This window comes from Mesoplodon bidens, assembly GCF_964165515.1.
Source record: "Mesoplodon bidens genome assembly, chromosome: 4".
In the NCBI taxonomy this organism is placed as follows: Eukaryota; Metazoa; Chordata; class Mammalia; order Artiodactyla; family Ziphiidae; genus Mesoplodon; species Mesoplodon bidens.
The window spans coordinates 61,615,102-61,629,883 of NC_138160.1; the positions used below are offsets into that span (position 1 = coordinate 61,615,102).

The window sequence follows — 14,782 nt, forward strand, 5'->3', positions numbered from 1 at the left end:
GTGGAAGCTCAGAGTCCTAACCACTGGACCACTAGAGAATTCCCTAGACTACCCACTTATTTGGGTCCTAAATCGTACACTCATACTGAAGATTGATATGTGTGAGCCTTAATTGTAGTACTTAATACATGGAATCATCGAGGTGAAATGAACTTGAGATATCTGATTCAACATGTCCGGAAACACAGGAAATTCCCCTTGAACATGCCCCTGTCTGGGTGAACACTGACTGACAGTGTGCTGTGCCTCAAAATGTGGCCATTTCACCTTTGAACTGCTCTTATAAAAAGAGGCATCTGCTTATTTATTTTTGGCTGCGTTGGGTCTTTGCTGCTGCGCGCGGGCTTTCTCTAGTTGTGGCGAGCGGGGGCTACTCTTCCTTGCGGTGAGCGAGCTTCTCATTGCTGTGGCTTCTCTTGTTGAAGAGCATGGGCTCTAGGTGCACGAGCTTTAGTAGTTGTGGCACGTGGGCTCAGTAGCTGTGGCTCGCGGGCTCTAGTGCGCAGGCTCAATTGTTGTGGCGCATGGGCTTAGCTGCTCCGCGGCATGGGGGAATCTTCCCAGACCAGGGCTCAAACCCGTGTCCCCTGCATTGGCAGGCGGATTCTTAACCACTGCGCCACCAGGGAAGCCCGAGGCATCTGATTTTTAAGGGAGAAAAGCCCCACTCAGCCCATTCCAACCAGGGGAGTGGGATAGAAACTCCTTGCTCTCCCATCGGAAGACACTTCCCTGAGTCCAGCTGAGATGCCTCGTGCTTATTTTCTAACATTACAGGGGAACTTGTTAGAAATGCAGATTCGTGAGCCCCAGTCCAGACCCAACTGAACTGGAAACTCTGAGGGTGGGCCCCCAAAATCTGAGTTTCAACAAGTTTGAGAAGGACTGCAGCTCCCACGTGAAATGGAAACCAGCTGGCCACCCTCTATCTTTGCCGACTACAAAATGGTTAGTGTCACCACGCCGCCTTTTCTCCAACGAAATCATCTCTTATAACTCCAATTATTTTATTTAGCCAGCCAATTATTTTATTTAGCAACCCACACATTCCACATTTGACAAGCAGGTGAGGACACGGGTTTAGAAGAGCCCACATTCCTCCAGATCTTATCACTCTGAGGCACAAAGCAAAAAATAGCTCCAGGTGACTGCATGAAAACAAAACAACCCCCCCCCCCGCCCCGAAATCTTTAAAAACTGCCACAGGTAGTTTAATTTCCTTAAAAGCTAAGCCGGAAAAGGTTTTTGTGGTGTGCGACCCCAGCTGGGCTGGGCGACGGTTCTGTACTTGGGGGAGGGGAGCGGGCCCAAGGTGATCGAGGATGACTCGCAGTTGTGTTTTGAGTGGTTGCTCGGCGAGTGTTTATCTTGTCCCTCCAGCAAACACACACTCTCAGTTTCTGGTCATGAAAGGGGAACCCTGTATTTTGTAGACGAGGAGTCACAGAAGCAACGTTCGAGGTGAAAAAAAAGAAAAAAGGGAAAAAAAAAAGTCAAGGCGAATCTCCCCAGAGGAAAAGGAACCGCGCTGTTTGTCCTTCTGTAACTGAGCAACACCCTGGGCGGCTGGGGCTGGCTGTGTCTTCTGCGGTTTTTCTTGCTCTTCTCCGCAGAGGTTCACTTCCACCCTCTAAACGCTCCACAAGTGAAAAAGCAGGCGGGGCGGCCGCGGGCCCCAGTGGCAGGGGATCCCGGCCCAGGGCCCGTGCAGCCCTTTCCTCCAGCCGCGGGGCCGGACAGGGGCGGGTCCAGGCGGCCGGGCGCTGCGCCCCGCGCGCGGTAGAGGGCGCTGCGCCGCGGCGCGCGCTCTCACCGCGGTGGATAACGGGGCCGGGCTGTAGGAGAAAGGAAACCTGCCCGGGAGGCGGCGGCGGCGGCCCGGAGCGAGCGACGGAGGAGAGTTCACTTTTGCTCCGGTGTCAGCGCGCGGCGGCGGCAGCGGGCGCTGACGAGGGAGCACCGAGCGAGCGGGGCGCCCATCTCGGGGCGGCCAGGGGAGGGCCGCGAGAGGCCGGATACGAGCGCGCCGGCTGGGCGCGGAGCGGCGAGCCTGGCCAGCGAGGGGAGCCGCGGGGGGCGCGCCGCGTGCGGGCCCCCGGAACCGCGCAGGATGCCCCACGAGGAGCAGCCGTCCCGGCAGAGACCCCACTACGGCTGTAAGTGCGCCGGGCGCGCGGGGTTCCACCGGCCTTGGGGAGCTCTCTCGCTAAGGGAGGGTTGGAGAAACCGAGGGAGCCGGGTGCGCGCCGCGGAGGAACCGGAGGGCAGCGGCTGGGTGGCTGGCAAAGTTGGGAGCTGGAGTTGCAAAGGCTAGTGAGCGGCGTCCTCCCGCTCTCCCCACAAATTCCTAATCCCCAGCTGGCACCCCTATCCTCTACCCCGCACACCCCACCGTGGCGCGAGGCAGAGCTGGGTCTGCGCCCTGGGACACACCAAGTTGGGTGTTTAAGGGTATCAGGTGAGGAGCCCTCGGAGCTCCTGGACGTTGCCGGCTCGGGCCAGGGGGTGGCGTAAGGGACCCTTTTCTTCCAACTCAGAAGGGGAGGAAAGTTTGTTTGCTGCGGCTGCAGGTGGGCTCCGCAAGTAGTGTGCCCGCGCATTCTGCTAGTAGCAACGTCGGCTTTCCTGGAAGGGGTGGCGTCTCCTCCTACCCCGCTCCCTCGGGCTTCACCTGGGTCGCAAGAGCCAGTTCGGGCCCCACAGGTGGGAGTCCTTTCCGGCTGCAGCTGAAAGGGGCACCTCGCCCATCCCCCCCGTGCGGCGCGCGGGAGGATTGCAGCCGGGACAGGACGCGGCGCTGGGCTCCCCGGGATCCGGTTGGAGCCGCGTGACTTGAATGAGGTAGTGTCGATTACCCAGCCAGGGTCTACCCTCGGAAAGAGGTTGCTTTGGCGGATCTTGAGTGGATAGAGCCAGATTAGAACCAACCACGTGGCTTCATGTGCAGAGTTCAGAGTCTTTACCAAACATGTGTCAGGAAGTATTTCCTTTAAAACAAACAGAAAGTTGGCACGCTCTCTCAACAGATTTGGCCCTGTCAGTGATCCCTGTGGCGGATCACAGGTTAATCTTTTGCCCAGGCTGGCCTTGGTGGCAGGGGTACCAGGTTTGGGTTAAGATGGTGAACGCTGCTGCATGTTTTGTGGTTTTGGCTGGTTGTGAGGGCCACAGGCTTGCCTAATAAAGGGGAGTAGTCAACGTGCTCACCCTCCCTTTCCTCTCCGCAAGTCTTGGAATGAAGCATCAGAGATGAGAAGTTAGTTTTCCCAGGTGACCTTTTCTGTGTCAGCCAGTGAGGAGGCAGCCTGAGGAGTCAGCTGCAGCCTCTGTACTCTAGGGAAATGCGTTTAACACGTAACCCGGCCCTGCCCTTTGCAGCCTTAGTTTGCACTTTGCCTAACCACACAGAGGACAGGGTTCCCTGCGGTGGGATGTGCTCATCCAGAGTGGTGTCAACCATCTTCAGATAGGTGAAAGTCCTTTATGTGTCAGGCTCCCAGAATGTATGGTAGCTTCACTGTGTCAAATTATAAGATGGCCACAATGTGTAGAAACTAGGCGAGTATGAGTTTAAAAATGCGTTTTGATATCACATTTTAAACCATGATCTGTTTGGTGTGTCGTCCCTCACTAGTTCAGTGTGCTGGGCAAACTTACAGTGCATGCAGTGCATTAATGTGGCATTTCCATCTGTTTCCCTGCATGAGCATCTGTGATGGCGCTTGGTTTTCATTGAATGCACCTGTAGTTTTAGAGCGCTCTTAGAAGCGGCAGTCTAGGAGATTCAGATCCCACAAACATGAAGAGCATTGCACATCGGCACATAGCCACTTTTTTTTGGAAATTCTCGTCCAACTTTTCTCACGAGTCTGGTGTAATAGGTGATGTGCCATCTTGTTGGAAGTTATTTTGTGAGATGTTACTATAGAACAAAGGTGAAATATTAGCTCACTAATGTAATTCTGCAGAGAAGATATGGAGAAAGGAAAAGGGTGAAGCTGCTATACTAATTTAGACGTGAGTAGAATATTATATTACAACCAGAGTATCTTTCTACAATCGAAACTAAATTTAATTGAAAGTTATGCATAGGTATGATTTGCAAAATCATTTTTGTGCTGTTGTAACAGACTGTGATGTATTTGCCAAAGGAATTCTGAAAACACGTTGCCACCATCATCTGTCAAAAGTTTTGTTCCAGTTACTTGAGAGTTAAAAAGACCAGCGATAGCAAAGAGGGGCTTTGTGAGGAGACTCGGATGATTTCACTCATCACTGATGATCCAGTCAGCATTTAAGTGGCTCCTGTGGGTCAGTAATCAATATGCCTGTGGCAGGAATTGTGGTTTTCTACCCTCTGCAAAACTTCTTTCCTTTCATGAGAAACGTTGTAAATGATGTGTTTCACTATTTGCTTCTCTTTAAAAGTGTAGCATAAGCCCAGCATGGGTGTGTTTATGTGTGTGTTGCAGGGGAAGGTTCTGGCTGATGCTCAGAGCTTTTGACTGATGCTCTGGTCTGCATGGTGAGATTTCTGAATCACCTGGTAACTGGTGTGTTTCGGTGGTCAACACGACTAAGCCTCTTATCCCTTTCCCAGTACTAGAAATTTAAGTTCTGAACTGTTAAATTCAGGTGTGTAAAACAGGATTGAATACATCTGTGTTTAGGGCAGCTTGGCTCTAATGGTCTATCAGTGCTTTCCTTTGAAGGCAGAGGGATGTATGCAGTGTTGCCCTGCAATGCTGTCTGTAATAGACAGAGTCAAGTCCCTCCTACATGTAGGAATGTTTTGGTTGAGCTTTTCAAAAGGTTCTTTCCGGTCACCAGCTAAAGTGTTATTTTAGTATGCTTTTTATTTTAATTACACATGCCCTTAGCCCAGATGACTTGTTTGGGAGAGTTTAAGCTTGTAATATCCAGTTTGTTGGAGAGTTGAGTGTTGTTTAAGGTGTTAGCGAACCCCTTTTTTCCTCTAGGGAAACATTGGTTTGCTTTTGCCGCCCACCTTCCACTCCATAAGCTTTTCAGCAGCTCATTTTATTTAAAAGGCTAGTATCCAGGCGGATCTAATGCTTACCAAGTCTTCATGGTAATCAAAAGAGAAACAAAGGCCGCTCAACTTCTGATCTGAGTCAGGTAAGTCCTACAGGTTAGGCACTTAAGCATGGGGTGTGGAATAGAAGTTGGTGAATTTACCAAGTGCTTGTGTGTTTCATGTGCTGTTGTTATCACCTGCTTGTTATGACCTCTGAGAGGGCCAGGGGTTTTCCCAAAGCTGAAACCCCCGATACTGTCTCAAAACCACAGAGCTGGTGACAGAGGGCGTTTGGAAGCCAGTGCTGTCAGACCCTGAAGCCTTTTCTCACCGGCTGTTGCCATTTGCATCTCTTGACTCATCAAACGGGGCTTCGCTCCTCCTTTCTCTCTGTTTCAGGTGTTTGTCCTGATCTTATCAAACCGCAGAAACCTGTAGCTGTTTGGATAGTGTGCTCTTTTAAAAGAAGATGGGTGGTATTCTCTCGAGTTTATTTTGCTTTTTTACCCCTAAGGAAAAGTATCAAAGAATACATGGACTTTTTATAGAGTACATCGAGGCTTCATTAAAACATTCTGTGTGTATGTAGAGACATCCCATCTCATTGTGAGGCACTGAAATGAAAGAAAGGCTTTTCCATAATATAGCTGCATGCTCCAATGATTCCAAAGAGGATAATTTGTAAAACACACTTTATTACATATACTGGCCATGCCTTAAAGTCTAGGGTTGATGAGAAATCAAGCGGAAGTTTGCGGTGGGTTGACTGACCAGTGAGCCGAGGCTTTTTCACTTTAGTGTTCCATTTCATTTTTCTCCCTTGAAAGGCAGAATGGCGTCAGTGAAGTGGCAAAGGCTTTGGTGTTGAGTAGATCCTAGTTTAAATCCTGACTTGGCCATTAACTGCCTGAGTAGCCTTGGGGTTTTCTCTTATACCTTGAAGGATGGTGTTTTCCATTTCTGTGACTGGCTGGTGTGGTTCCTGGCACAGTGCTAAACACATTGTAGTGACGTCAATCAATTGAGCACCTAACATGTACAGCACATTGCGGATGAAGGAAAAATGACTGAGATGGTTACAGCTTTACAGCTTATGAGAGAATCTGGAAGATGAAGAGTAATGCCTATACTTTTACTAGTGTACTTCCAAGTTCTGGGGAAGTGAAGACATGAGAGTGACGGATTTGGGTGGGGAAATGTGAAGGCTTCATGAAGGTTGTGACCACGGCCTGGAGGGAGGTCAGAGGGAAAACTGAAAGGCGTTCCCGTGTATTTGTTGCATGGGTATTTTGGTGGGGATGATGCTTAGGAGGTGTGGATAGGTGCTGTGGAAGGGAGGTGTAGCCAGAGGGGAATTTATCATGGAATCCTTTATTTGTAGGCAACAAAAGGCAGAGCTGTCCTAAGAGTAGCTTAATCTAGTCTCTCACTGAAGTATCTTGCTCTTTGAGAGGGCTTTTTCTTTTTTTAAACTTTTCATTAGATTTTATTGGCAAGTGACCTGATGAAGTGGGAAGAGTGGGTGTGCTTGGAATGCATGGGGTTGAAAAGGGCAGGAGGGTGGGTGAGGTTTGGGGATGTGTGCATCGGGGGGTGCCCTCTCTCTCACTGCTCAGAGGACCCTTCACCATGCTTCTAGGTTGGGGAATTATTTTTACTGCCAGGTTGGTCAGATAGTTCCACTTGGGATAGGCTAGAAGTAAATCATGATGATGCTTCTGGAACTGGTGGCATCCAACAAATACAAAGAGAGGTAGGTCTGGACCCTCACCAGATCCTAACAGACTCCAGCCAGGGAGACAGACAGCTAACTCCAAACCATTTCAGAACATAAATTCTCTGAAAACAGGTTAAAAAAAAAAAAAGGTGTAGTTACAGCAGGGCAAGGATCTTGACAACGAAATTATCTGGAGGGTAGGGTTTCCTCTCCCTCTTTTTTCCCTCATACTCTCCATTACTTAATGGCAATTTTGACTTCTCAAATTTCACTGGAGATTTAGGGCAGTCACAGGAGAACATCTCAGTTTGGTTGAAAGTGGCTAATGCCGAGTTTCCAGTTCATTAGCAGTCCTCAGATTTGACTACATTCTCACTGGACACTCCCTTAACTTTACAATCATGAGTTGTGCATGGCCCTTTTTTCCAAGGTGACCAAAGGCACTGACAGCTGTTTCTCCGGTCAGTGCAGTGGCTTTCCTGGAGCAGCAAGGGCTGTAGAGCATCACCTGGGAACCTGTTGGAAAGGCGAATTCCCTGCCCCACCCAGACCTCCTGAGACTGGCGGTGTGTGGGGGTGGGGTCCTACAAGGGCTTCTGATGCACTGCCCTAGTGCAAGGGTGAAAAAGCATTCCTAATACACAGATTACCCTCTCCACAGTGCTTGCAAGTTTTTGTCATGTAAGTAAAAACACGTGAGCACGTTACCAAATGCTTTATTTACAGTATGCCTTGTGTGTTTGATTTGAGCACACACATGCATGGCATACAAACCCCGGCATTGATTTCTGTACAGGTTTGTGTTTATTTTATAGGATCTGTTTTGGTATGGCATTAAGGTTGCTTTTCTCCCTTCTGGGAAACAAATGTGATTTAGAAGATAAAGTGCCAAATCTCCACTAACTAGGGGTTAAGTGACATCAACTCCCCAAGGATCTCTAGGGGGAGGTGGTGCTCTTTGGAGCCACTGGGAAGGCTGAGTGAGCTGGGGAACCTGTTTGTGGAATAAGGAAGGTCCCAATCCTGGCCATTCTGGACTTTAATCCTTGCAGGGCGGGGCCTGGACAATAAAGGTTGAAAGTTGTCTCTTCCCTCCATTTTTTTTATCCAGGACAACTTAAAGTGTTCTTCATTCATTCACAACTTTGAGAGCAGTTGAGTATGTTAGCAGAGATACTATTTGATAGGAATTAGTGCACCTAGGTCATGCCCACATTACAGAAAACTACTGATCTGTTTGTTTTTCTGTTGATTAAAGATAGGAGGACATTCCTCTGATTTTTTTTTCCACTTAGGATCCCCAAAGAGGACTTCTAATTGTTCTGCTTTTTCCATTACTCCTGAATCTCTAAAGAAAGACATTTTTATATCATTTTTTGCACATTAAGGCAGATTAGTTCCTGATAATTTTGGCTCACTTCTCATTTTATTGCCAATATGAACGCAATCTTACATAACGTTAGGGCAGATCCTTAGTCATCTTCATATAAATGGACTTGATTTGCATGTGATTGAAGCAACAGATGTTTGAAATACATAAGTAATGCTTAGGTTCAGTACCTAGCTGGTAACCTGGAACCCAGGTACCTAGAAGACACTCAGTCAATATTTGCTGTTGTGACAGATTTTGCTTAAAGTGTCAGCACCGCACTGTTGGTCTGAATGAGGAACTTGTTTCTATTATCTGTTAAATTAAAGATAATCTCAAGAGTTTGACTGCCAGGCAAATATTTAATGTTGAGTTAAATTTGATTTCACCTTCTGTGGAACCTAGGCAAGTTATTTTAATTTCTCTGTGCCTCCGTTGCCACCCCTCTAAAGTGCAGATGAGAGTGCATGCTCAGAGGGTTAAATGATTCAATGCACATTCAGAATGAGTCTCCACAGTGCCCGCACGTGACTGGTGGGGGAGGGGTGGCAGTAGTATTGCCCTCATCTCTGCTGCCCCTTGCTTGTCTCCCCACCTCCTTGCCCTCTTCTCACTTTAACAGAAAGTGGATTTAAAATCTTGGCCCGGGCTTCCCTGGTGGCGCAGTGGTTGGGAATCCGCCTGCCGTTGCAGGGGACACGGGTTCGTGCCCCGGTCTGGGAGGATCCCACATGCCGCGGAGCGGCTGGGCCCGTGAGCCACGGCCGCTGAGCCTGCACGTCCGGAGCCTGTGCTCCGCAACGGGAGAGGCCACAACAGTGAGAGGCCCGCGTACCGCAAAAAAAAAAAAAAAAAAAAAAAAAAAATCTTGGCCCCATATATATATTTTTTGTTTTTTAAGTTGAGATATAATTGACATAAACATCCCATGCTTTCTTGAACGTATATACTCAACGGGAAAATAGCTTTCTATATGGAAGTGGAGTCAGTCTATCAGTTTGGGTGGAGATCAAATTCTTGTTCATGTATACTTAAAAAAAAACAAAACTAACGTGTTCTTTTGCTGGCTGTTAACAAATAAAGTTGGATGGTGGGTTGGATTTCTGCGCTGCATTGTTTTATCATCTTAAAAGTGGTTGCGGAATTGTCACTAGCATACCCGAGTGAGGAATTATTCTGCAGTTACTAAGCAACCTGTTGTCTCATTTCGGGATTAAGTTGATCATAGCTGCTGCGGCTGGTTTGAAAGCCCAAGGGTTCATGACACTATCGAGATAGGAAGGAGCTGCTTGAAATAAGTGTTAATCTTCATGCCTAATTCGGATTGTGGGGTTTGGCTTCGATGAGAGGGTCGTCCAGCCTTCTGGTTAACCTAGTATTGTGGGGATTTAGAAGGGGGTTGAGCAAGAGGAGGAGGAAGTGTGCTGGGTTCATTTGACATCCCTCAGGCCTTACTGCCTCTAGAAAGATAGTGAAACTTTAGGTTCATGGGCCAGTGAAGCTCAACTTAGAGGAATAATTGGGATATTGGAGCCATTGGATGTAGAGAATCTTGGCTGCTTCTTGTGTCCCCATGTTCAGTACTCATCCATTCTGCTCTTCCCCCTTTCTTCTACCCGGGTTTTGTTTTGTTTTGTTTAGTTTGTTCCAGCAAGTTTCATACAGATGTTTCCTATCGACCCTTCTCCTCCTCGTCTCCCCCAGAAGGGAGCATTGGGATCAGCCAGACTTGGCTGGTTCCTACCTGGGTCCCTGGGTATGTCGGTCGCTTCCACATTCTTTGCCTCGGCCCTGGGCTGACCAGGCAGGCTTCGCAGGGTTGGGGTAAGGGACCCGGCGAGATGTCAGTCACATCATCAGCCTCACGGAATATGAGTTCTCCGTTCACCTACCCCCTAAACTCTGCTCGCCCCGTATCAAATCCAGAGCCTTGCTCATATTGCACTCTTAGGAAGTTTTTCCGAGAAATGGCCATTACATAGCTAACACAAATAGGCTCTCACTTTCGTTCTGTTTCTACTAATGATTTTTATTTTCCAAAGGAAAAATTATTCATTTAAAAAGAATGAGGCCTTCTTTCTAGATTAAAATTATCCAGTGCTTAAAATTACCTGAAATCTATACCATACTGCCTTAATCCTTGTCCATTTTTATTTCCTTTATGCTTTTTTTAGGCCTCTTCCCCCTCCCTCCCTCAGTTTTTTTTTTAAAGATTGAGTTGTAATATTTAAAGTCATAAAATTTAAAATATAAAAAAAAATAAAGAGAATGAATAAAGATACAGTTATCTGTCCATGAGAACCAGGGACACATGAGTCCTTTCCTTGCTTTGGCACTGATTCTGGGGACAGTTTCAGAGCTTTCCTCCTCAGTTCTGCAATAGAATATATGCTGTTGTCAGTCTGAATTGGCCAACAGTTTGGAGGATTGTGCTTACGTATTATTCTTCAAAGTAGACTCTGGTTGTTAACTTTGCACGTTTGATTAGGTGAACTCTGAGAAAGAAATGGAACTTATAATGTGCTTCTGTGTAGTAGTTTTGAAATCTCTGAAAATGTGTACCTTTGATCTGTTGAGTAGGACAGACAAAATCCAGCAACCAAACAGGGAAGATAGACTTAACCTATGTACTCATGAATATCTCTAGAAGGTTATGCAAACATCTTTTTAGAGGTTACCTTTGGGGAGAGAGACTGAGGGCAAGGGTGAGAATATTATTTGAATTGTTTTTACCACGTATTACCTTTCAAAAAATAAAGCAAATGTGTTTTGAAAAATATTGTACTACATTGGGACTTCCCTGGTGGCACAGTGGTTAAGAATCTGCCTGCCAATGCAGGGGACGTGGGTTTGACCCCTGGTCTGAAAAGATCCCCTGTACCGCGGAGCAACTAAGCCCGTGCGCCACAACTACAGAGCCTGTGCTCTAGAGCCCGTGAGCCACAACTACTGAGCTCACGTGCCACAACTACTGAAGCCCATGCGCCTAGAGCCCGTGCTCTGCAACAAGAGAAGCCACTGCAATGAGAAACCTGCGCACCACAACAAAGAGTAACCCCCACTCACCACAACTAGAGAAAGCCTGTGTGCAGCAACAAAGACCCAATGCAGCCAAAAATAAATTAATTAAAAAAAACAAATATTGTACTACATTGGGACTTCCCTGGTGGTGCAGTGGTTAAGAATCTGCCTGCCAATGCCGGGGACATGGGTTCGAGCCCTGGTCCAGGAAGATCCCACATGCCGTGGAGCAGCAAAGCCCACGCACTGCAACTACTGAGCCTGCACTCTAGAGCTTGCGAGCCACAACTGCTGAGCCCACGTGCCACAACTCCTGAGCCCATGTTCCACAACTACTAAAGCCCGTGCTCCTAGAGCCTGCGCTCTGCAACAAGTGAAGCCACCCCAACAAGAAGCCTGTGCACCGCAATGAAGAGTAGCCCCCCACTCACCGCAACTAGAGAAAGCCCACGCACAGCAGCAAAGACCCAACACAGCCAAAAATAAATAAATAAATAATAAAAATAAATTTATTAAAGATTGTACTACATTGGTGACTCTGAGAATAACATGGATAAAATAGAACAGCAATAAAATCCACGAGGGTCACAACTGTGTCTTTTGGTCACTGCTGTATCCCCAGTGTCTGGCATATAAGTCATTCAACATGTCAGCAGTAGTTCTTTCTAGGTAATGAGATAATGGGTGAACTTAAACAAAAAGTGTGTTTTCTTCTCCAAAGTTTCTACTATAAAAATGTTTTTGTTTTTTCAGACAAAGAAAAAAGACACTTTATTAACTTTATGTGCATAATACATTCTTCAGTTATTTTTTTAAAAACATCTTTATTGGAGTATAATTGCTTTACAATGGTGTGTTAGTTTCTGCTGTATAACAAAGTGAATCAGCTATACATATACATATATCCCCACATCTCCTCCCTCTTGCGTCTCCCTCCCACCCTCCCTATCCCACCCCTCTAGGTGGTCACAAAACACCGAGCTAATCTCCCTGTGCTATGCGGCTGCTTCCTACTAGCTATCTATTTTACATTTGGTAGTGTATATATGTGTCCATGCCACTCTCTCACTTCGTCCCAGCTTACCCTTCCCCCTTCCCGTATCCTCAGGTCCCTTCTCTAGTAGGTCTATATCTTTATTCCCATCTAGCCCCTAGGTTCTTCAGAACTTTTTTTTTTCTTTTTATATTCTATATATGTGTGTTAGCATACGGTATTTGTTTTTCCCTTTCTGACTTCCTTCACTCTGTATGACAGACTCTAGGTCCATCCACCTCACTACAGATAACTCAATTTCGTTTCTTTTTATGGCTGAGTAATACTCCATTGTATATATGTGCCGCATCTTCTTTATCCATTCATCTGTTGATGGACACTTAGGTTGCTTCCATGTCCTGGCTATCGTAAATAGAGCTGCAGTGAACATTTTGGTACATGACTCTTTTTGTATTATGGTTTTCTCAGGATATATACCCAGTAGTGGGATTGCTGCATCGTATGGTAGTTCTATTTTTAGTTTTTTAAGGAACCTCCATACTGTTCTTCATAGTGGCTGTATCAATTTCATTCCCACCAACAGTGCAAGGGGGTTCCCTTTTCTCCACACCCTCTCCAGCATTTATTGTTTGTAGATTTTTTGATGATGGCCATTCTGACCGGTGTGAGATGATATCTCATTGTAGTTTTGATTTGCATTTCTCTAAAGATTAGTGATGTTGAGCACCGTCTCATGTGTTTGTTGGCAATCTGTATATCTTCTTTGGGGAAATGTCTATTTAGGTCTTCTGCCCATTTTTGGATTAGGTTGTTTGTTTTTTTGATATTGAGCTGCCTGAGGGGCTTGTAAATTTTGGAGATCAATCCTTTGTCCGTTGCTTCAAAAATGTTTTTATACTTAGAAAAGTTAGAACAGTTACCCTTTGCTACTCAAGATACAAAGTTATTGTTAGCTATGAACTTTGCCTTGAAAAAATTAGAGTCTGAAAAACAGGTCTGTTATTATGGGAAGGATTCAGTGGAGATCTAATTTTCTAGGGGGTGTGTGTGTGTGTGTGTGTGTGTATACATGCGCACATGCTTGTGTGCGAGACAGAGATTGAAAGCCTAAAGTGTTGAGAGGTCCAGGATGCTCTAGTTGTTAAGCTGTTGTAGTTGGGATCGAGATGATGAGAGGTTGGATGAAAACCATAAAGATAAGCAAGGTGAAGTAGGGAGCGGTGATAGGCAAAAATCCCAGGTGGGCAGTAGCTAATCAAAGTTTTTAAAATTTGTGAAGGGAAAGTGTGTGGAAGCCGACTTGTAAAAGGCAATGAATCAAGAAATAGTGTTCAGGGCTTCCCTGGTGGCACAGTGGTTGAGAGTCCGCCTGCCGATGCAGGGGACACAGGTTCGTGCCCTGGTCCGGGAAGATCCCACATGCCGCGGAGCGGCTGGGCCCGTGAGCCATGGCCACTTAGCCTGTGCGTCCGGAGCCTGTGCTCCGCAACGGGAGAGGCCACAACAGTGAGAGGCCCGTGTACCGCAAAAAAAAAAAAAAAAAAAGAAATAGTGTTCACAGTGAAATAAAGGTGGTTGACATAAAAGCAGGGAATTATTCTCCTGACTCAGGAGAACTCTCAAGAGCCTCACCGAGGTAGACCACTCATTATTTTTTTTATTCAACAAGACGTGCTGGGTGCTGTGTGTATGATGGAAGTTACCCGGGGCTGGCAGACTAAATGCCTTCGGGTAAAGTGTGAGCAGAGCCTCATATAAGATGGATAAGAAGCTTCGGAGTGTTCCTGAGCTGGAGATGGCATTTGCCACTTTCACCTCTCAAATTGGGAGGAAAACATTTGTGAACAGTGCACAGACAGAGCAAGATGAGTCTCCTCCTTGGAAGCTGCCATCATCCCTTGAGTTATGTTGTAAAACTGAGGTAGCTGGAATGGAAGTATTGTCACCCTGGAGGGATGAGAGTCATGGGGCACTGTGATGGCAAGGGCAGTGGCTAGCGTCTGAGGGCTTAGGTGGAGGTGCCACTAACTGTATGGCATGGGGTGTGGCTTCTCTGAGCTTCCGTCTACACATTTGACAAGTGGGTTTATGTTTACCTCAAAAGGGGTGTGAGGTACGGGAGATGCTCTGAAAACTGTTCAAGTGTTATATATGGGGGGTGTGGGGTAATTTAGCTGCTTACGTGAATACCTCTTTCAGGTAGTCTTATTAGTGTTGAAAAGGGCTCATCACTCCATCGCCTACCTCAAAGGCAGTGCCACTTCAGTTTTATGACCTAGGCTGTTTTTGGACCCATGTTTGAAATGAGGCTTTCCCCCACCCCCCCTTCCTTCTCCAGTTTGAAAAGCAAAATTTTCGCTTTGGGTAGCAATATGTTTGAGATATAAATTTTCTAAATCTTAGTGTATAATCTTTGGCCAGATTCTTCCTTATCTGTCTGAACATTTGTCTTACTAGGCAGTGTAAATAATGAAAACATAAGGGAATAGTAGGTGCCTCAAAGTTGAAAAGACATTTCAAGAGTGTCTTTGAGACCTCTGCTATAGGAGAATATTTCTTAAAGGGAAACTCTTTTATGAGACATGGGAAATCTACAATGGGGGGGCATAAAGCTTGGGACCCACTTGTTTCCTAGTCTGTTGA

At 46.6% G+C, this 14,782-nt stretch overlaps 1 protein-coding gene across 1 annotated transcript in view; it reads left to right on the forward strand.

Annotated features, from left to right (window-relative positions):
- The first annotated feature begins 1,829 nt into the window (after window positions 1-1,829).
- IQGAP2 (IQ motif containing GTPase activating protein 2) overlaps window positions 1,830-14,782 on the forward strand; it is a 293,435-nt gene continuing 280,482 nt past the window's right edge. The window contains exon 1 of the mRNA XM_081233018.1: window positions 1,830-2,156. Within this exon, the coding sequence (XP_081089144.1) occupies window positions 2,111-2,156 (46 nt within the window). The 5' untranslated portion in view covers window positions 1,830-2,110. The remainder of the gene's footprint in view (window positions 2,157-14,782) is intronic.